The sequence below is a fragment of the Macaca mulatta genome, chromosome X (genome assembly GCF_049350105.2).
Source record: "Macaca mulatta isolate MMU2019108-1 chromosome X, T2T-MMU8v2.0, whole genome shotgun sequence".
NCBI classification, from domain to species: domain Eukaryota; kingdom Metazoa; phylum Chordata; class Mammalia; order Primates; family Cercopithecidae; genus Macaca; species Macaca mulatta.
The window spans coordinates 45,010,195-45,030,837 of NC_133426.1; the positions used below are offsets into that span (position 1 = coordinate 45,010,195).

The following is a 20,643-nucleotide window of genomic DNA, read 5'->3' on the forward strand; positions in this document are numbered from 1 at the left end:
AAAGGAAGAAAAAAAAATGATTCTCATAGGTTTCTATGTATATTGTCATACCATCTATAAATAAAGATAACTTTGCTTCTCTGTACATGTGCCTCACAATGATGTTTTGATTAACAAAGGATCACATATATGATGGTGGTCCCATAGGATTATAATAGCGTATTTTTACTGTACTTTTTCTGTTTTTTTTAACTGTACCTTTTCTATGTTTACATACTTACCATTGTATTGTAATTGTCTTTAGTATTCTGTATTGTAACATGCTGTACAGGTTTGTAGCCAGAAGCAAGAGGCTATACCTTATAGCTTAGATGTGTAGTAGGCAATGCCATCTAGGTTTGTGTAAGTATACTCTGATGTTTGCACAACGATGAAATTGTTAAGTGATGCATGACTGTATAATGTCATATCTCCAAATATATTGTCAATTATTCTTGAACATTTATATTGATGAATTAATTTACCTTCCCTGTTTTATTAGCTGGGACCTCCAGATCATTTTTTTCTACAGTAATAATAGTATTAACTGGGCTTCTTTTCTTTTTCTTGAGTTTAGTGAAATAATTTGAGCAGTTCACCATCTTAATTCTTATAGCCTTTAAAGTTTCAAGATAGAGGATTTCTCCCTTTCCATCCTGTTACTAAAATGTTAGTTATTTTTGAATAGATAATCCAAAATGAGAAGTTTTGAAAGAATACACAGTGAAGTATCCTCTTCCTTCCACTTCCCCAGGCATCTACTCCCCTCCCTAAAGCCATCAGTGTTACCAGTGGTTTTTAAATCCTTCCAGAGAAACTCAGTGTATATATAAGCAAGTCCACATATGTTTGCATGTATATTTCTTGTATTTAATTTTATTCAAATGATAGCCAATAATGTATGTTCTCTTCTGACCTTGCTTTAAATTTTAACTTAATATTGTGTCTTGGAAATCATTCCATATCAGTATGTGTAGAGCTGCATCATATCCCTTTACATATAGATGTACTGTTAACTAATTTACTCCTCTTTGAGGAATAATTACAAATAATGTTGTTTTAGGCCGGGCGCGGTGGCTCAAGCCTGTAATCCCAGCACTTTGGGAGGCCGAGGCGGGCGGATCACAAGGTCAGGAGATCGAGACCACAGTGAAACCCCGTCTCTACTAAAAATACAAAAAATTAGCCGGGCGCGGTGGCGGGCGCCTGTAGTCCCAGCTACTCAGGAGGCTGAGGCAGGAGAATGGCGGGAACCTGGGAGGCGGAGCTTGCAGTGAGCCGAGATCGCGCCACTGCACTCCAGCCTGGGCAACAGCGTGAGACTCCGTCTCAAAAAAAAAAAAAAAAAAAAAAAACAAACAAATAATGTTGTTTTGAATAACACTGTTTATAATGTTTCATTTTTAACACTTTTCTGTCAAGCATTAATATATTAACAAAACACTATAGACTTATCTTTGTTATTATACTATATAGCAAAATAATATATAGATAAGTGCTATAATACTTACCTATATTAGACGTCTATAATATAGATAAGTATTTTACACGAATCCAAGAACTCTAAATAAAGAAAAAAATTCCAGCTGATACATAGGTATATGATAAATATGTAGGGTTTATTTCATGAATACATAGGATTTTACCATTTTAACCAATTTTAAGTGTACAACTCACTGACATTAAGTAAATTTGTATTGTTGTGCAGCTGTCACCACCATTCATCACTAAAACTATTTCATCATCTCAAAGTATCCATTAGGTAATAATTCCCCGTTACCACCTTCACTGGGCTCCTAGCAACCACTATTCTACTTTCTGTCTTTGTGAGTTGACCACTCTAGGTATCTCATAAAAGTGGAATCTGCCAGGTGTGGTGTCTCATGCCTGTAATCCCAACACTTTGTGAGGCCGCGGGGTGGATCATTTGAGGCCACAAGTTCAAGACCAGGCTGGCCAACATGGTGAAACTCCGCTTGTACTAAAAATACAAAAATTAGCCGGGCATGGTGGCAAGCGCCTGTAGTCCCAGCTACTCGGGATACTGAGGCAGGAGAATCGCTTGAACCCAGGAGGTGGAGGTTGCAGTGAGCCAAGATCCCGCCACTGCATTCCAGCCTGGGTGACAGAGCAAGACTGTGTCTCAAGAAAAAAAAAAAAAAAAAAAAGTGGAATCATACAATATTTGTGCTTCTGCATCTGACTTATTTCACTTAGCATAATGTCTATCGTTTGTATATGTTGTAACCTGTGTCAGAATTCCATTCCTTTTTAAGACTGAATAATATTCCATTGTATGGATACACCACATTTTGTTTATCCATTTCATCTGTTGATGGACACTTGGTTTGCTTCCAGTTTTTGTCTGTTGTGAATAGTGCTGCTTGACTATGGGTGTGTATATAAGTTGTTAGAGTTCTTGCTTTCAGTTCTTTTTGCAATATACCCAGAAGTGGAATCGCTGGATCATGTGGTAATTCTATGTTTAATTTTTTGAGAAACAGTCATACTGTTTTTCCTTTGTGTTTTGAAGCAAGTATTATATCCGAACCTAATAAAAGACAGTATAATAAGAGAATCAATATACAGATTGGTATCATGATGAATATTGGTGTAAAAATGCTAATAAAATATTAGCAAACAATACCTTATCTCATTAAAAAAACACAACAATATACTATGACCAAGTGTCATTCATTTCAGGAATGCAAGGTTGACTGAATCTTAGGAAATCTATTGATACTGCAATAATAGAGCTAGAGGTGAAGTCAAATCATTATCACCATAGATTCTGAAAAAATCTTTGATAAATTCAATACCCATTTCTAATAAAAACACTCTTATACATAGGAATTGCAGGTTACTTTCTTATCATGATAAAATACATATGCTTTAGTTTCAAAGTCAGAATTTTACTTAAGGCAAAATTCTAGAGACGTTTTTACTAGAATCAGGAGCAAGGTGAAGATACCTACTATTTCCATTAGTCCTCGGTATTATACTATAGGTATTAGCCAGTGTAGTTAGATAAGAGAGAGCAGTAAGTTATAGGCACAAATTTACATACAGAATTAATAAGCTTCAACAACAGTAGTCAGAACATAACAGGAAAAAATTATATTTAGCGTGTTCAGCAAAGTATATTAAATACTTAGGAATAAACTTAAGAGAGGGACTGTGACTCAGCGGTATAAAGATGTTGATTCTCCTTAGTGTAACAGAAACATCAATACAAAAATACCAACAAACTTTTGTTAGGAGTTAGCTAAGTTGATATGGAAAAACATGCAAAAATTGCTAGGATAAAACAGGGGTGGGAGGATTGTATGGGATATACTAACCCAATAAAACCTGTATAATTAAAAATGTGGTACTGGCATGTGAATAGACAGATCAGCGAAATATCCTAGAAAGCCCAGGAGTAGACCCAAGTACATGTAGAAACTGAGTATATGATAAAGGTATTGTTCTTAAATTCTTAGGGCCTGTAATGTCCATCCCATAAATATAATGTTCTTGACTCTTCCTTTTGTAAATCTATTCTGGCAGTCTCTTTTATTGGTGGTGGTGGTGGTGGTGGTTTGGAGTGTCTAGTTCATTTATACTTAATTTGATTATTGATATGGTTGGATAAAGTTAGCTGTCATTCCTATTGTATCCTTTGTATTGTATTGTTTTGCTCTGGTTACTTTTAAAAGGTCTTTCTCTTTATATTTGGTTTTCAAAAATTTGACTTCAATGTGCTCAGATTTTTTTTTCTTTATACTAATAGTATTTTAAGTCTGGGGTTTGATATATTTTATCAGTTTTGGAAAATTCTCAGCCATTGATTTGTCAAATATTTTTTCTGCTCCACCGTTTTTCTCTTCTTGGACTCCAATTACATGTATGGTAGACTATATGCTATTGCCTCAAACATCTTAGATGCCTTCTTTTTTTTTTTTTTTTTAACTTTTAACTTTTGTATGTATGTGTGTGTGTTTTTTTTCCACTTCAGTCTGTATGCTTTCTAGTGACATGTTTTCAAATGCACTGATTTCTTTTTTTTTTTTTTTAATATACTTTCCAATCTGCTATTCAGTCCATATAGTGATTTTCTTTTTTAAATTTCAGATTAACATTTTTTAGTTCTGGAATTTCCTTTTGTTTCTCTTTCTGGAGTATGATTTTTTGTACATTAATTCATTAGGATTATGTTTTTCTTTTTGTCAACATTGTTCAAATATCTGCCTTTTTTGGGGGGGGGAGGGGGACAGTATCTGGCTCTGTTGCCCAGGCTGGAGTGCAGTGGTATAATTTCGACTCAACACAACCTCTGCCTCCCAGGTTCAAGCGATTCTTGTGCCTCAGCCTTCCGAGTAGCTGGGACTACAGGCACATGCCACCACACCCAGCCTAAATATCTGCTTTAAAATTATCTACAGGGCTAGGCGCGGTGGCTGTTGCCTGTAATTCCAGCACTTTGAGAGGCCAAGGCTGGCGGATCACCTAAGGTCAGGAGTTCGAGACCAGCCTGGACAACATGGCGAGACCCCCATCTCTACTAAAAATACAAAAAATTAGCCGAACGTGGTGGCACGCCTGTAATCCTAGCTGCTTGGGAGACTGAGGCAGGAGAATTGCTTGAACCCAGGAGGCAGAGGTTGCGGTGAGCCAAGATTGTGCCACTGCACTCCAGCCTGGGCGACACAGTGAGAGTGCGTCTCAAAAAAATAAAAATAAAAAACTACAAATTTCACCATCTGAGTAATTTCACAGTTGGTTTTCATTTTCTTTTCTTTTGAATATAGGTAAAATTTTCCTGATCTTCATAAATTTAATATTTTTTATCCTGCATATCATGAATAATACATTGTAGAGATTGACTATATTTTTCTGAAGATTGATATATTTTTGCTTCATTAGCCAGTCAATTCACACTCTAAACTTTGTCACCCTTGTAATGGCAGCAACTGAAATCTCTTTCTAGTTCTTTTAGGCTGCTCATTATCTGTTCTGTTTATGCATAATTCAGCAGTTAGAGCTTTGGGCAGAGTTTTATGTGTGGAATTTGGTGTTTCCACTCTGTCTCCTGACTGGGATTTCTCCCCTTGCTTCCAACTCTTATGGTAGCCTGAAAATCTGTCCTATGATTCTTCAGGGTAGTAAGACTGCCATTTCTATTTGAGTTCTAGCCAGCCAAGTACCAGTTGAAGCCTGCCTTCAGGTGAAAATCCAAGAAAAAGGGGGTTACTTATCTAGTGCCATTTCCTTCAAGTGTGAACTTTTCCTTTGGTTTTGCCTGATTTTGGTTTCTCTCCAGTGCCATCTGGTAGTTGACTTTTATATTTTATCCAGAATGTGAAGCTGTGTGTGGAATGCCACTCCAAATATTGTCAGAGGCAAAACTTCTACTCAACACTATTAAAGATAAATTCATGTTACTTTTTTACACATCATTTATAATTCCTATTTAATGTTCTATAAGCATCCATCATATTTTGTTTCCACTTGTCTAGTGGCGTAAACTTAGATTGCCCCCCAACTTCTCCATATTGCAAGCAGTACTGTTCAGAACATTACCTGTGGAAAGGCTTCCTTGGCATACATATTCCAAGAGTAAGATTGCTGAATTGTAGGATATTTGTATTCCTAATTTTTTGAGTAAATCCCCTTCCACCAGGACATGAGTGTTCTCCTTTACTCACATCCCTACAATACTTGGAATTACTCAAATTTATGTTTTCCAGTCTTAAAGGTAGAAGATGTTATGTCATTTAAACTTGTATGTTCTGATTTCTAGAGGAGTATAGTTTTTTACATTTTTTTTCACCTTTTATGTGTTGGGTTACTTATGTCCATTGCCTGTTTTTCTGCCTATGCTTTTTGAGTCAGATCTTTGCTCTTCTTTATGATTTGTGTTTTTTTGATCATGTCCAATAAATTCTCTCCCATCTCAAGGAAATGTTCTCCTACATTTTCTTCTCTTTATACTTTTTACCTTTCATATTCAGGTCTTTAATGCAGTTGCTGGTTTTGTTTTATATGGTATGAGGTAGAAATCTAACTTCATATTTCCAAATATGATGCTACCATTTTTTCAAGTATGTCATTGTTTTTATTACAGTGCTGGGAGGTATATTTTAACATTTGTTAAGATAATTCAGGAAGGTGGTTTTCCTAAAATTTACGTCAGATCACATTACTTGAAATCATTCAGTGGTTCTCCATTGTTTTAGGATACAATCAGTAGTCTTTAAATAGATTAGGGAGGTCTTTGTGAAGTAATCTTTGCATTTTCTGTCCAGCCTGCTAGTACTCTAAACTTAATATGTGCTCGTTTTTCCTCTGAGAAGTATTATAATGTTACACACAGCACAATATGCTTAATTTGTTTTTTCTGTATATATTTTTCACTACTGTGTAGTCTTAGCAGTTCCTGTTATGTATTAGGTGTTTAACAAATATTTATCAATTGAAGGAATTGAATAACTTGACCCTTATCCTTGGCCTAACTATTTAATTAACTTTTTTAGACCAGATGAGTGTTCGGGGGGAACCAGTTTAGCTGATAAGTAAAAGTTGATTTAATAACTCCGGATTGCTTGGCACGCTGGCTCACACCTGTAATCCCAACACTTTGGGAAGCCAAGGCGGGCGAATCACCTGAGGTTGGGAAACATGGAGAAACCCCGTCTCTACTAAAAATACAAAAGTAGCTGGGCGTGGTGGCGCATGCCTGTAATCCCAGCTACTCGGGAGGCTGAGCAGGAGAATTCACTTGAACCCGGGAGGCGGAGGTTGCAGTGAGCTCAGATTGTGCCATTGCACTCCCACCTGGGCAGCAAGAGCGACACTCCGTCTCAAAAAAACAAACGGAAAAACCCCTGATCATCTCAATGGACAGTTCTCTCAAATCTTCCTTATGATAGTGGTGTGTGTATGTGTGTGTGTGTGTGTGTAGTTCCTTAATTGTTTCATCATTAGGATAACCCTGTAGGTAGCAAGATTGGATGTTAACTCTTGTTTTATTGCTTCAGTTGTTTATTGATGTTGAATCATAGTTTAAGTGACTTGCCTGAGGTTCGTACAGCTAGTTTTGTATTTCTACCTACTTTTTTTTAAAAAAAAATTTGTTTGCTCAGGCAGTTATATACTGGTAATGATACGAATAAAAGCCACTTCAATCCATTGTTCTGCCAAGTATGTTTTACAGGTAATATTTATGAGCCTTTCTTTTGTTAGTTTTTTCCTTTTGTTTTGGGGGAGTTGTCTTAAGGTTTATAACTGTAGCAATAAAGAGTTTTAGTTATATCAGTACTCTTGAGAACTGTGGCTAAATGGTTTCATTTAGACATTTGCCTGTGAAATCCTAAGTCTTGCAAACATTGTTAGGCTGTAACTATCAGAGTTTTGATGTCTTTAAAATTATATTTGTTATAAATATTTTTAAAGGATATTTTATATACACCAGAAACTGTATCTTTAAAACTTAGATTTTTAATTACTTTTGTACTTCTTTAGATTTTGTCTACAGCATTTTTTATATGTGCTTTATTTATTTATTTATTTAGACACGGAGTCTCGCTCTGTTGCCCAGGCTGGAGTGCAGTGGTGCAATCTCTGCTCACCGCAACCTCCGCCTCCCGGGTTCAAGCGATTCTCCTGCCTCAGCTTCCCGAGTAGCTGGGACTGCATGTGCCTGCCACCATGCCTGGGTAATTTTTGTATTTTTAGTAGAGACGTGGCTTCACTATGTTGGCCAGGCTGGTCTTGAACTCCTGACGTCGTGATTCGCCTGCCTCGGCCTCCCAAAGTGTTGGGATTACAGGCGTGAGCCACCACGCCCGGCCTGACATGCGCTCTATTTATTGAGTTGCTTGGGAGCTCAGTGTTTCTAGGCGGACAGATTATGCACTTGGAGGTAGAATACGTCTCTTGATTCATTAATGTTATTAAATAAAATTGAGACTACTTATGTTATTAAATTTGAGATGATGATATTGGCATTTGGAAAATTCTTAAAAGTCGTATTTTAGTGATACTTTGTTATAGTGAATGTCAGTTTTACTGGTGTTAGGTACTCTGGAACAAGGCTTATTACTCAGCTGTCTAATGTTAAACATTCGATAATGAAATCAGCACTTTTTTCTTTTAGTTTTTAAAAATATGCTAAAACATCAGTATTGTATAATTCTTTATATATGAAGTAGTTCTTTAAAGATTATGTTAATTTTTCTCCAAATCTCTTTTTCTGCTCTTTAGAGGAAATATCATTCTGCAAAAGAAGCTTATGAACAACTTTTGCAGACAGAGAATCTTTCTGCACAAGTAAAAGCAACTGTCTTACAACAGTTAGGTATGTAATAGTATACATTTAGTGTATTATAAATGCTTCTCTTTATGTTTTTTACATGTTGAGTATGGCAAATATGTGGCTCATATATTCTATTCTTTTGCTCAGAGTTGATAAAATTATTCTGAACCCAGCATATTTCTATTCTCTGCCTAGCATTGTCCTTCCCACAGTCTGTCTCAGTATAATTCTTTAGTATAGCTGGTCCTTTTAAATTATCAAAATTACTCCCTAGTATTTAACCCAAGGAGGATTCAATACTTTCTTTGTGCCAGATATATGCTTAAGCACTTAATGAAGTTGTGATTTATCTAATGTCACTCAATGGTTGGTGAGCTTGCTTTCATAGCTTTATCAGTTACAATGACTATAAAGCAATTTATCTAAAAACTGTAGAGCGTCTAACACTGTGAGCATGCAGTTCTATTCTAATGTGTAACATGAGGGAATCTGTTCGTTTGGATGTCATGTGTAGCTATCACCAAAAAGATAGTGAAAGAACTCCCCAGCCTTTAATTTTGTTGCTTAATTATTGAGTCATGTTTCTTGTTTGTATTTGACATTTGGGTTGTTTTTTCAGTTTTGTTTTTGGTCTGGGAAAATCATTTATTCTTAATTTTTAGCCAACATTGTAGCAATATGAATGTTTTCATAATGTAACTATTTTTTATATAGTTTTAAAGTCACTTAAGCTTAGATTTTATCATTTATCTTTAGATAATATATATAAAAATTTAATAATTATAAATCACTGAATAAAAACAAATATTTTGACACTTTTATAACTCTTAAAAGTATAGACAACTCGAGTAAAATCCTAATGGATAAAATTACAGACAAAACTCAGGCTTTATTATGAAGGCAATATTTGTTTTTTCATTTATCAAATACTTTATAGTTTGTTTGCTTATTTATTTTAGACAGAGTCTCGCTCTGTCCCCCAGGCTGGAATATAGTGTCGTGATCATAACTCACTGCAGCCTGAAACTCCTCAGGTCAGGTGATCCTCCCACCTCAGCCTCCCGAGTAGCTAGGGCTACAGGCGCATGCCACCACGCCTGGCTGATTTAAAAATTTCTTTTGTAAAGACAAGGTCTCTCTCTATGTTGCCCAGGGTGGTCTCAAACTCCTGGCATCAAGTGGTCCTTCTGCCTCAGCCTCCCCAAATTCTAGGATTACAGGTGTGAGCCACTGTGCCTGGCTTATAGTTCTTATCTTATATAGGATGTGAATATATGTAGCCAGGGCCAGTGAGGTAGGATTGTGTGTATATTTTTTAATCTGAACTATCATTGATTCTATAGCCTTATATTTATTCCTTGGAAATAAACATTTTGTTAATGGAATGTCTTGAAGATTCTTAATTGGCCCAGTGCTGTGGCTCACGCCTGTAATCCCAGCACTTTGGGAGGCCGTGGCGGGTGAATCACATGGTCAGGAGATCAAGACCATCCTGGCCAACATGGTGAAACCCTGTCTCTACTAAAACTACAAAAATTAGCTTAGCGTGGTGGCACGCGCCTATAGTCCCAGCTACTCAGGAGGCTGAGGCAGGAGAATTGCTTGAATCCGGGAGGCGGAGGTTGCAGTGAGCCAAGATCATGCCACTGTACTCTAGCCTGGCAAAAGAGCGAGACTCTGTCTCAAAAAAAAAAAAAAAAAAAAGCCCATTATTTTATTTTTATATGGAATAGTAAATAAGACTTAACATCTTTATATTCTTTGTTTCATAACTTGAAATTTTTTCAGATATCAAAATTAGAAAAGTCTGATTTATAATCTGTTGTATCAGTACTAAAAATTGTTTTAATTTCTCTTGAATGAAAGCTCTTCATAGCTTTTACTACCTTACTGTGAGAAACTGACTTTCTTAACGGCCAGAATTGGCAGTTCTAAATTTTGGAAATATGTACTACAAACTAAATTAATAAATTGACAGAAAAGAATACTTTTTTGGTTTATTTTCTACTTGGTATTCTTAAACCTAGAAGAACAATTAAGCCATTTACGTAAATATTTTTAAGTCATTTACGTAAATATTTTTAAATCATTTACTGTAGGTTGGATGCATCACACTGTAGATCTCCTGGGAGATAAAGCCACCAAGGAAAGCTATGCTATTCAGTATCTCCAAAAGTCCTTGGAAGCAGATCCTAATTCTGGCCAGTCCTGGTATTTCCTCGGAAGGTGAGACTTACAAGACATTTATGTTTGCTTTTGTCTATTCCAGCTAAGAGATTTTAATTACAATCTAAAATGTTAGTTTACATATCTAACCTGATCAGTGTATTTTCTCTTCTGAGTACATTATTACCAAGATTCCGGGAAGTTAAACAATAAAATAAAGTTTCCAAATGTGGTTTTTTCATAGCATAATTTTTGGTCTGGCAGGACATTTCTTATTTTGGTTATTGGATTTTTATTTGATTTGAGTTATTGCTAGTTTTAAAAAAGTCTTATCTGATAGTAACTTTTAATGAAGTATTTAAATGCCTTTCCTTCAGATTTCCAGTATTTTTTCTATATGTCTGTTTTATAAAACAGGATTAATTTCTCATCTGCCTGTTGACTATTGGTAGTCAGTGGAACCTTAATAATTTATAATTTTGATTAATATTTACCTTAGAATTGACATAATTAATAGTAAATCTCAAATCACAGTTATACTTGAAGTCTTACAGTGAGAAAGTGTATCAGATTTGTTGGAATGGAGAAGTGTCATGTAACGAAAATCGTTTTCTGCAAGTCTATAACCATTTCTCCATACTGTTTATCCATTGAATGTCTGAATTATGCTTAGTGATGATCTGAACTATACCTCATGCATGAGTATCTGATAGATTATAGTTTTAGACTATCATCAGATTGTATTTTGATTCCTAATCACTTTTCGCTTTCATGATATGGTGAAAAGATCATACTAGGAGCCAAGACACTTGGATTCAAGTCCTGATTCAGCTACTGTTTGTGGAATTGTGCATGGTTTAGTTAAACCTCTTAAAGCCTCAATTTTTGTTTAACGTATTAGAGAATTGTATTAGATCGGTGGTCCTCAGGGGCAGGCTGTTTTGCCACCCCTACCCCAGCCAAGGACTTTTCACAATGTTTAGAGACATTTATTTCTTTCATCACAGCTGTGGGGTGTGCTACTTTCGTATAGTGGGTAGAGACTAGGGATGCTGCTCAACATCCTACAATGCACAGGACAGTCCTCTACAGCAAAGAACTGGGTGGCCCCAAATGTCAGTAATGCTGTAGTTGAGAAACCCTGGGTTAGATGATCTGTTAGATACCTTCCTGCTTTAAAGATTCCAATTTTATGACTTCTTTTGAAATTATTGTGTTTTAACTTCAAGTTTTCTGTTACTTTTTACATAGAATACCTAATTGTAAGTAAATTTGCCATATAATCACATTAAATTTTCATTGTATGGCTTCAGTTTTCCTTTAAGGAAAGTATGCTTGTATGAGACAAAGTAATATTAATATGGTTCCTTCTCTAAAAATATTTGATTACTCATACTATGCTTAGAAGAAGGTTAAGGAAAATTTTTTTAAAAAACATTTCATTAATTCATTATTAACATACAATAAGAGTTGACTGGAAAGGTACCTATTTTTTGGTGAAGATTTCCTAATCCCTCCCCAGGCTTGTAAAAGAGCCTAATTTGGGTTGCTTCTAAATAAAGCTGGAGGGTCCAAACTTTTGTGTTTCTCTTCTACAGGAGCAGAAACTGGATTTTATTATTTTTGTATCTTTTTACCTGACAAAGTGGCTATTCGATAAATGGATGAAATGAACTAACTAAACTCCATTTGCTTTTGGAGCTAGCACTATTACTATTAGTGTTGTGGAGTGTGAGGCTTCATGTAGTGATTGTAAAGGAGGTCTGAAACTGGGAAACAGTGGGTGCCTGTCTCTTGTTTTCAGGTTTATGTATGAAAATTTCTTTTAGCGTAGATTAAAAGGAATGTATACTGGAAAGTATTTTCCTTCTGACCTAAGATAGTTTAATATAGTAGTGTAGATGTCTTTTTAGTATAGGTTTTTAAATTTAAATTCTAATTGTATAAAATTATAATGAGCCATGTGTAGAATTAACTATCATAGTCATGCTGTAATTTTTAGCTTCAATGAGCAGTATTTCATCATCAGTATTTCAGTGGGCAGTATTTTATCATTTTTTTTCCAGTTAACTAATTTTACTTTGTAAAACATTACGATGCTTTTAATTTAATCTTTTTGGGTAATTTTTTGGGTAAAATTTTCCAAATATACAATATACTTTTCCTGACTAAATAAATAAAGGATACTTATCACAATTTATCTTGGTTTCGGGTTCAAGATTATCATTTTAGACATATTATTTTCCATCTGTAATAATAAAATTCTAAATCCTTTAGACTTTTCTTATTCTCTTTTACTGCCTTCTGATGTGTTGTTTCTAATCTGTTTCTTATGAGAAAAATATTATGAATGAATTATGTTTTAGATGTTTTTAAAGTTCCAAATGAAGACCTCAGTTGTAAGAAATTGTGGGGTTTGATGACCCTAATATTTTTGAGGCTTTCTATTACTTAACCTCTGCCTTCAGGTCTGTGTTGAAGATGGACTTCGCTTGTCATTTGGCACTTGTATATCGAAGTAAAATTGTAATGTGATATTCTGTTATGCTAGCACCAATCATTGACTGTGTTATCACAGAACTGTAGAATATTACAACTGGGAAGGACCAGGGAGGTCACCTGGTTAACCTTGTAAATCCTGTCACTTCAAAGATTTAGAAAGTGGGTTCATAATCACAGATAATTAGTATGATAGCAGGGATTAGACCCTAGGTTCACCCTGGGCTTTTTAAATTACACAAGACTGTCTCAGAGGAACCTACTTTTATTAGAGGAAAAGTGGTTGATGGTGGGACATCTGTATCTGGGCACATTGGTTTCCTACTTCAATTTTGTAGGAATGGAATGTTAAAACATTGGTTTTGGGAAGAACTGCTTATTTCTCCCAGCAGTTAGGCAGATTTGTCTATAAATCTGAGATGGCTTTGATTTCACAACAACTACAAAACAGTATGTTTTCTACTATGTTAAGCATTCCCTTTCACGCTGGTGTCTGTTCCTGTTTGGCATTACTGCTGATCTCTTCTTATGAATTTTTCCTTCATAAAACAGTTTGTAGATGCTCTCTGAAACTGCCTTCTCAATCATGGACATTTCTTATACCTTTCAAACCACAAGATTAGTGATTTGTAAGGCTATTACATCTCCCTTGTAGGTGTCCTATGTTTTTACAGCCTCTCTTCCATATGGATGAATTCCAAATCTAGATTTCAACACTTAAAGGTATCTTAAACTCCAGGACTACATCTCCTATTCTTTACTTAACATTTCCCATTTTAATGTCCTCACATCATGTCAAAGTCAGCATATTTCAAACTATATTCACCATATTCTTCCCCAAACCAGCTCCTTCTCCTTTAACTTTTGCCAAAAGATCACCATTTTTTAAAATCAAGGTTAACTACTAAGTTACAACCCCCACCCTGTGAACATCTAATCAATCAATCACAAAGTCTTTACCAATCTGTTGGTTTCTTGTTTCTCTCATCTTTTTTTCTTGCCGCTTTCAGTACTTTAACTCCAATTTTGGCCTGTTCCCAACCAGTGAATGTAGCCACCCTCTATTTTTACTGTCTATAACTTATTTTCCTTTCAGTCTGCCCTCCGTATTGTTAGAAAATTAATATTCCTATAAAGTGCTTTCAATGTGCTGCTCTCCTTGTTAGAAAAGCAAACTTTAGGGTAATCTTTGGCTGGATTTAAAATTCTCTACTGTTTTGTGTCTGTGCTTTCTTGTATATACGTTAGGTTTTGCTCATGCTGTTCAAACCCATTTAAAATGCCTTTTCTCATCTTCTCTGCCTGAATCAGTGGTTCCCAGAATTTTAGTTTACATAAATCAGTACAATTTCAAAGAATAATTATGAGAATAGAAATATGGTGTTTGGGCAAGTAAAGACATTGACCTTTTTTTTGCAATTTACTGTCAGCCAATAATATCCAAAATAAGAGCATTACAGCATAAATATTAATTCGTTTATTGGAAAAATTATGTATGTATGTGTGTGTTGTCTTTCCAATTTGTTTGCTTGGCAAACGTGCCATATACTGGTTGGCAATTAGGAATCACTAAATAATATGCATCTTTACATATTCAAATCCCTTACTCTTACTCTTCCCTTTTTTGGGGGGGGGCCTTTCCTGAAACTTGCAGTATATGATGGTCTTTTCTTATCCTAAATTCTCGGGCCAATTATTGCCTATACTGGCCATTTGATATGGTATCATGACATTTTTAATGTATCTTCAGTCTTCAACTAAATTGTAAGCTTCATGAAAATAGGGACTGGGTTTTTGTTTTTTTCTTTTTCCTTTAGTGCCAAGAATAAGAAGATAATTTCAGTATTTATAATTTCAGCCATTATCCATGTATTCATGTATATTCACATTAAGAAAATGACAGTCCTTGAATCATTAATCTTACCTTGCTTACTTTACTAGTCATAAAATATTATACTTTATATATTATTTTTACTTTTTACTTTATACTATTTTTGATACTTAGTTTGAGATTAACTGTGTCTTACATGTGCATTTTTTTTAATGAATTAAAGAATTATTGCCCTCAGTGTTGTTACTTGGGAAAGGAAAATTGAAATCTGATACAGCAAATCTTACCAACGTATAGTGTTTTTGTTTTTAACTCTGTATTTTGACGGTCTAGGGAACTAGAGGTCAGCTATATAGAAGAGTGGCTTGTGTGTGTGTGTGTGCACGCATGCATGCAGCTCTCAGTATTATAATATTGAAGTGATATGTCCCCTAATCATTGTAATAGAGTTCATTAATGCAGCATGCTTTTTAGCACCTATAAGACAGACTATAATATGGTTTGCTGGAGGGCTAATTATAATATTCATTATAGTTACCAAGTATATATACACACACACACATAAATATATTAGCTTATTAGGGTTTTTAAAAAATTTGCTGTGATATATAGTCTATCCTTTCAGCCAATTAATTTGTTTCAGTATTAATGGAATTCTTTTGATTTTTTTTTTCCCCCTCCTCAGGTGCTATTCAAGTATTGGGAAAGTTCAGGATGCCTTTATATCTTACAGGCAGTCTATTGATAAATCAGAAGCAAGTGCAGATACATGGTGTTCAATAGGGTAAGACTTTGTATAAAAATAGTAGTAATTTAATTGATATACAAAGATGGTTACATCACATATATTATACTTCATAGTTTAAATCATTATAAAACCAAGCAGTTTTCTGAGTTGACTTATTTTTTCTAAATTTCTCTTTCCAGTGTGCTATATCAGCAGCAAAATCAGCCCATGGATGCTTTACAGGCCTATATTTGTGCTGTACAATTGGACCATGGCCATGCTGCAGCCTGGATGGACCTAGGCACTCTGTATGAATCCTGCAACCAGCCTCAGGATGCTATTAAATGCTACTTAAATGCAACTAGAAGCAAAAGTTGTAGTAATACCTCTGCACTTGCAGCACGAATTAAGTATTTACAGGTAAAATTTTTAAATAGCACTTTTTTAAAGCCACATATTTCCCCAGAACACTCAGGCAGAAGGAGGGTGGCTGGAAAGTTTGTCTAGTTGTGTTTTGATGTCTATAATCTGTTTCCATATTTTGTAAACATACCATAGCTTGTAATATTATTTTACTTTTCATTTTAAGTAAGATATGCAGTATTTTAAAAGATGCTCTTTTGCACATTTACTCTGTTGATGCATATTAATTTACATAATTTTTTTCTATGTACTGTCTACATTTTTAAGTTGTCATAGCATTTTAGAGAAAACACAAACAGTCTTTCACTCTTGCTTGGAGTTTCATGAGAAGACAGCTATGAGAACTCTGAAAACAGAGCTCAAGCTTTGTTTTGATTCTCACAAAGGTTTATATTCCGGTTACCCTCTTTATATTTAGTGTCTTCTAAAGCCCCAAATTTAGAATCTATTTTCTTTTAAAAAACAATTAGCTGTAGCATTTAGGAAGATTTAGTGGACTTGCTCTTACTCAAGTAGGCTTGTGTTAAATTTGCTTTTTACATAATTTTTCCTAGGCTCAGTTGTGTAACCTTCCACAAGGTAGTCTACAGAATAAAACTAAATTACTTCCTAGTATTGAGGAGGCGTGGAGCCTACCAATTCCCGCAGAGCTTACCTCCAGGCAGGGTGCCATGAACACAGCACAGCAGGTGAGAAGTTGGGTTATGTTCTGCAGGTGCCCAGCTTTAAGGGTTCTTTTCAATTCTCTAGTGGTCAAGCTTAATTTACTAAGCACAGGAGGCTTTTAGTAATGAAAAGCCTTTTGATTTAATTGCAAAGGGAATCTAGATCAAAATAAAATTCCCTCTAATATGGGAAGAGATTTTGGGGTACCAACTTAGAACCTTTGTGCATTTTCATGATTTTGAAGGAGATTTCTTAAAATAATGCTACAGTGGTTTGTTTAATTTTTAAGGCAAGTTTTTGAAAGGAAGGTACACATTATTCCATTGATGAATCATTTAATTTTGATTTTCAATCATTGCAATCAGCGATGTCCACATAGCTTTGAAAAGTATGCAGCTTGTAAAGTTTTATAATTTGAAGGAATGAATTAAGAATATATAGAACCCTATTTTTGTCTTCCTTCTGTGATTCTTAGGCATGTAAACCTCATCATCCAAATACTGAACCTGTATTAGGCCTCAGTCAAACACCAATTTCACAGCAATCCTTGCCACTACACATGATTCCTTCTAGCCAAGTAGATGACCTGTCCAGTCCTGCCAAGAGGAAAAGAACATCTAGTCCAACAAAGGTATATGTTTTAGAGAAATAGAAAATCCCAGTCAAAAAAGAAGCTTCAGCTGCCCTGAAATTGTGCAGTTTGAACATTTCCTGTCCTTTATTTTAAATTTGTGGACATCAAAGAGTGAAAGGTTTGAGTTTTTCCATCCCAAACCCTTAGTATCATATTAAATATAGAAAGTAGGGATAAATTTGCATTCATCAAATCATTTTATTCATCTCCCTGCCGTTAAGATCTCAGCACACTTTTCATCATCACTTTTTACTGACATTGAAATAAATTTAATGTTGGATCTAGTGGACAGTGTGGTATTTAGGCTAGCTGTTTGGGCCATAGTTTGAGGGTGGGCCTTTTTGGGTGGCTTATTAAATAGTCAGTAATTTTTAAATGTATGATTTCTAAGTGTAATATGCATGTAAAATTATTTTTTAAAGAATTTAATGTTATAACATCTTTTTAACATGTAAATATTCCAATTCATAGTCATTTGGCCTCCTCTAACCATTTATTATTAACTGTAGATTTAACCAAATATTCTTTAATTTTTTTTAAATCGATTTTCCTCAGAATACTTCTGACAATTGGAGTGGTGGACATGCTGTGTCACATCCTCCAGTACAGCAACAAGCTCATTCATGGTGTTTGACACCACAGAAATTACAGGTATGTAAGATGATTTTGACAAATTGTTTTTTCTATTAAGAAGGAGTTGAGGTAGCAAGCTTTAAGTTCTTAAAGTATTATTTTTATTTTTATTTTTATTTTTTTTGAGATAGAGTCTTGCTCTGTTACCCAGACTGGAGTACAGTGGCACGATTCGGCTCACTGCAACCTCCGCGTCCTGTGTTAAAGTCATTCTTGTGCCTCAGCCTCCAGAGTAGCTGGGATTGCAGGCACGCGACATCACACCCAGCTAATTTTTGTATTTTTGGTAGAGACTGGGTTTCGCCATGTTGGCCAGACTGGTCTTAAACTCCTGACCTCAAGTGATCCACCTACCTCAGCCTCCCAAAGTGCTGGGATTACAGGTGTGAGCTACTGCACCCAGCCCTAAGTATTAATTCTTATAAGTTAAATGGCAGTACATTCAATTAATATGCACAAAAGTAAAATGAGCCTGCATTTACCAGAATAATGGAGATCATTCATTCTTGTTTTTAATCTCTTTTTTTTTAAAAAAAACAGGACATGGTTTATACTGCATAAAATATAAATATAGGGTATATAGGGTAAAGTTTTCTTCTAACTTTGGCCCCTACCCACTCAAAATGCAGCTGGTATTACTAATTTCTTATCTGTCATTCCAGAGGTATGTTATTTATGTACAAGCAAATATACATCCCCCTCTTTCTCACATGTATTATTATTTTTCTTCTTTTTTACACAAACGATAGGATTCTTATTTGCTGTTAACAATGTATTTTACAGACTTTTCCATGTCAATATGTGAAGAGCTTCCTTGTTCTTTTATGGTTACATCATATTTCTTTATATAGATGTAACACCTTTATTTAAGCAGATCACTAATTTTGGACATTCAGATTGTCTTCAGACTTTGCTTATTCCAGACAGCGCTGCTTTTAGCATACTTGTCAATATATTTTTAAGCTTCAAGAGCTTTCTGTTTGAATACCTAAGAATACTGTATGGATGAGTAAAATTTCATGCCCATCTAGTACAAAGAACTCATAGTAAATCTTGTTCAGATGAATGCTTAGTTCATTCTTACATTTCTCAAGCTTATTAAAGGACTTCGTCTTGTATGACTGTTGGTCAGAACACAGTATGTTTGACCAGATAGTGGTTCTGAGTTTAGTCATTTCAGGGAAAGGTTGCTTAGAATAGTGATCTTATTTCCTAAATATATCTTTGACTATATTCTCTTTTTGTTCTTCTTCTAGCACTTGGAACAGCTCCGCGCAAATAGAAATAATTTAAATCCAGCACAGAAACTGATGCTGGAACAGCTGGAAAGTCAGTTTGTCTTAATGCAACAACACCAAGTGTGTATAGCATATTTTTCCCTAAAATTTGTTAGCATTTTGAGTATTTTTATTGACTCTAATGTCATTTTAGAGCATGTTTATGTTCACTTTTACTTTCTACTAGTGTTTGACAGAATTTAGTAATCTCTGTATCTTAAAATACGGGTAATTGACAGAGATTTTTAGACAAAAGCAACTGTAAGTTTAATTTTGAACACAATACTTTGTATTGTATTTATTTACATGATATTTCACATGTATTCTAAGGATTTGTTTACATTATTTAGTACTGAGGCAAGGTTTTTAGGGCTTATTTAGTTTACAGGATCTGGCATGGATGTAACAGAATGAAATTTTGAGATGTCCCCACTTTTGTGATTGAGAGAAGGACCTATAAGTTCTGGGTCGTTTTCTATAATTTTCAGCTGCTTCCTTTTGTCATTACTAATGGGATTTTTTTTTTTTGAAACAGATTTCTGCTTTTTCAAGGAAGTTTATTTTAAAATGAACAAATATAATTTCTTGTTTTTAAAGTATGTGTTTCTCAACTTAGAGAAATTAAGCGTTTGGGTAAAATCACACGTTCCCTAATTATACATCTTCATATTCTGTTCCCTATAGATTCTCTCCCCTATGGATTACACAACCAGCATTTACTTTTCCTTTGTTTTTTGACAGATGAGACCAACAGGAGTTGCACAGGTACGATCTACTGGAATTCCTAACGGGCCAACAGCTGACTCATCACTGCCTACAAACTCAGTCTCTGGCCAGCAGCCACAGCTTGCTCTGACCAGAGTGCCTAGCGTCTCTCAGCCTGGAGTTCGTCCTGCCTGCCCTGGGCAGCCTTTAGCCAATGGACCCTTTTCTGCAGGCCATGTTCCCTGTAGCACATCAAGAACGCTGGGAAGTACAGACACTATTTTGATAGGCAATAATCATATAACAGGAAGTGGAAGTAATGGAAACGTGCCTTACCTGCAGCGAAACGCACTCACTCTACCTCATAACCGCACAAACCTGACCAGCAGCGCAGAGGAGCCGTGGAAAAACCAACTATCTAACTCCACTCAGGTAATAGGAGAACTAGCTTCCTTGTTGGCTTTTCACATAATTGTTTTTACTGGGGTTTGAGAGAAGAAGAAAGAAGTGTTTGGGGAACTGGTTTTATAAGAATTTTGTGGCACTATGATGTTATTACTACATTGTGATTCATTATGTACATACATGAGTATATCTTCGTTCCCTTTGTACCGTCTCTACTGACATAGATAACCTAGCAAATTTACAAAGGAAGAAAATAGATCATATAAATCACCCAAAATGCACCGTTAATTTACAGTGGCATCATAAGCACATTTATGTAATATTACTTAGTTCATTTCTGCATAAATTGCCTACTTAAGATCAGGCACTACACTAGGTGTTAGGTATTCGCTTTAGTGGGAG

The 20,643-nt window shown here is 35.2% G+C and overlaps 1 protein-coding gene across 17 annotated transcripts in view; it reads left to right on the forward strand.

Moving 5' to 3' along the window:
- Nucleotides 1-20,643, forward strand: part of KDM6A (lysine demethylase 6A) — a 236,272-nt gene that overhangs the window by 166,280 nt on the left and 49,349 nt on the right. For 3 of the 17 annotated variants that reach the window (XM_015127251.3, XM_015127256.3, XM_077989575.1), the window contains exons 9-16: nucleotides 8,224-8,317; nucleotides 10,375-10,501; nucleotides 15,457-15,555; nucleotides 15,699-15,918; nucleotides 16,476-16,610; nucleotides 17,777-17,872; nucleotides 19,111-19,212; nucleotides 19,873-20,268. In XM_015127251.3, the coding sequence (XP_014982737.1) occupies nucleotides 8,224-8,317; nucleotides 10,375-10,501; nucleotides 15,457-15,555; nucleotides 15,699-15,918; nucleotides 16,476-16,610; nucleotides 17,777-17,872; nucleotides 19,111-19,212; nucleotides 19,873-20,268 (1,269 nt within the window). Of the gene's footprint in view, nucleotides 1-8,223; nucleotides 8,318-10,374; nucleotides 10,502-15,456; nucleotides 15,556-15,698; nucleotides 15,919-16,475; nucleotides 16,611-17,062; nucleotides 17,219-17,776; nucleotides 17,873-19,110; nucleotides 19,213-19,872; nucleotides 20,269-20,643 lie in introns of all 17 variants that reach the window. The other 14 variants (XM_015127247.3, XM_015127249.3, XM_015127248.3 and 11 more) reach the window with 7 other exon arrangements.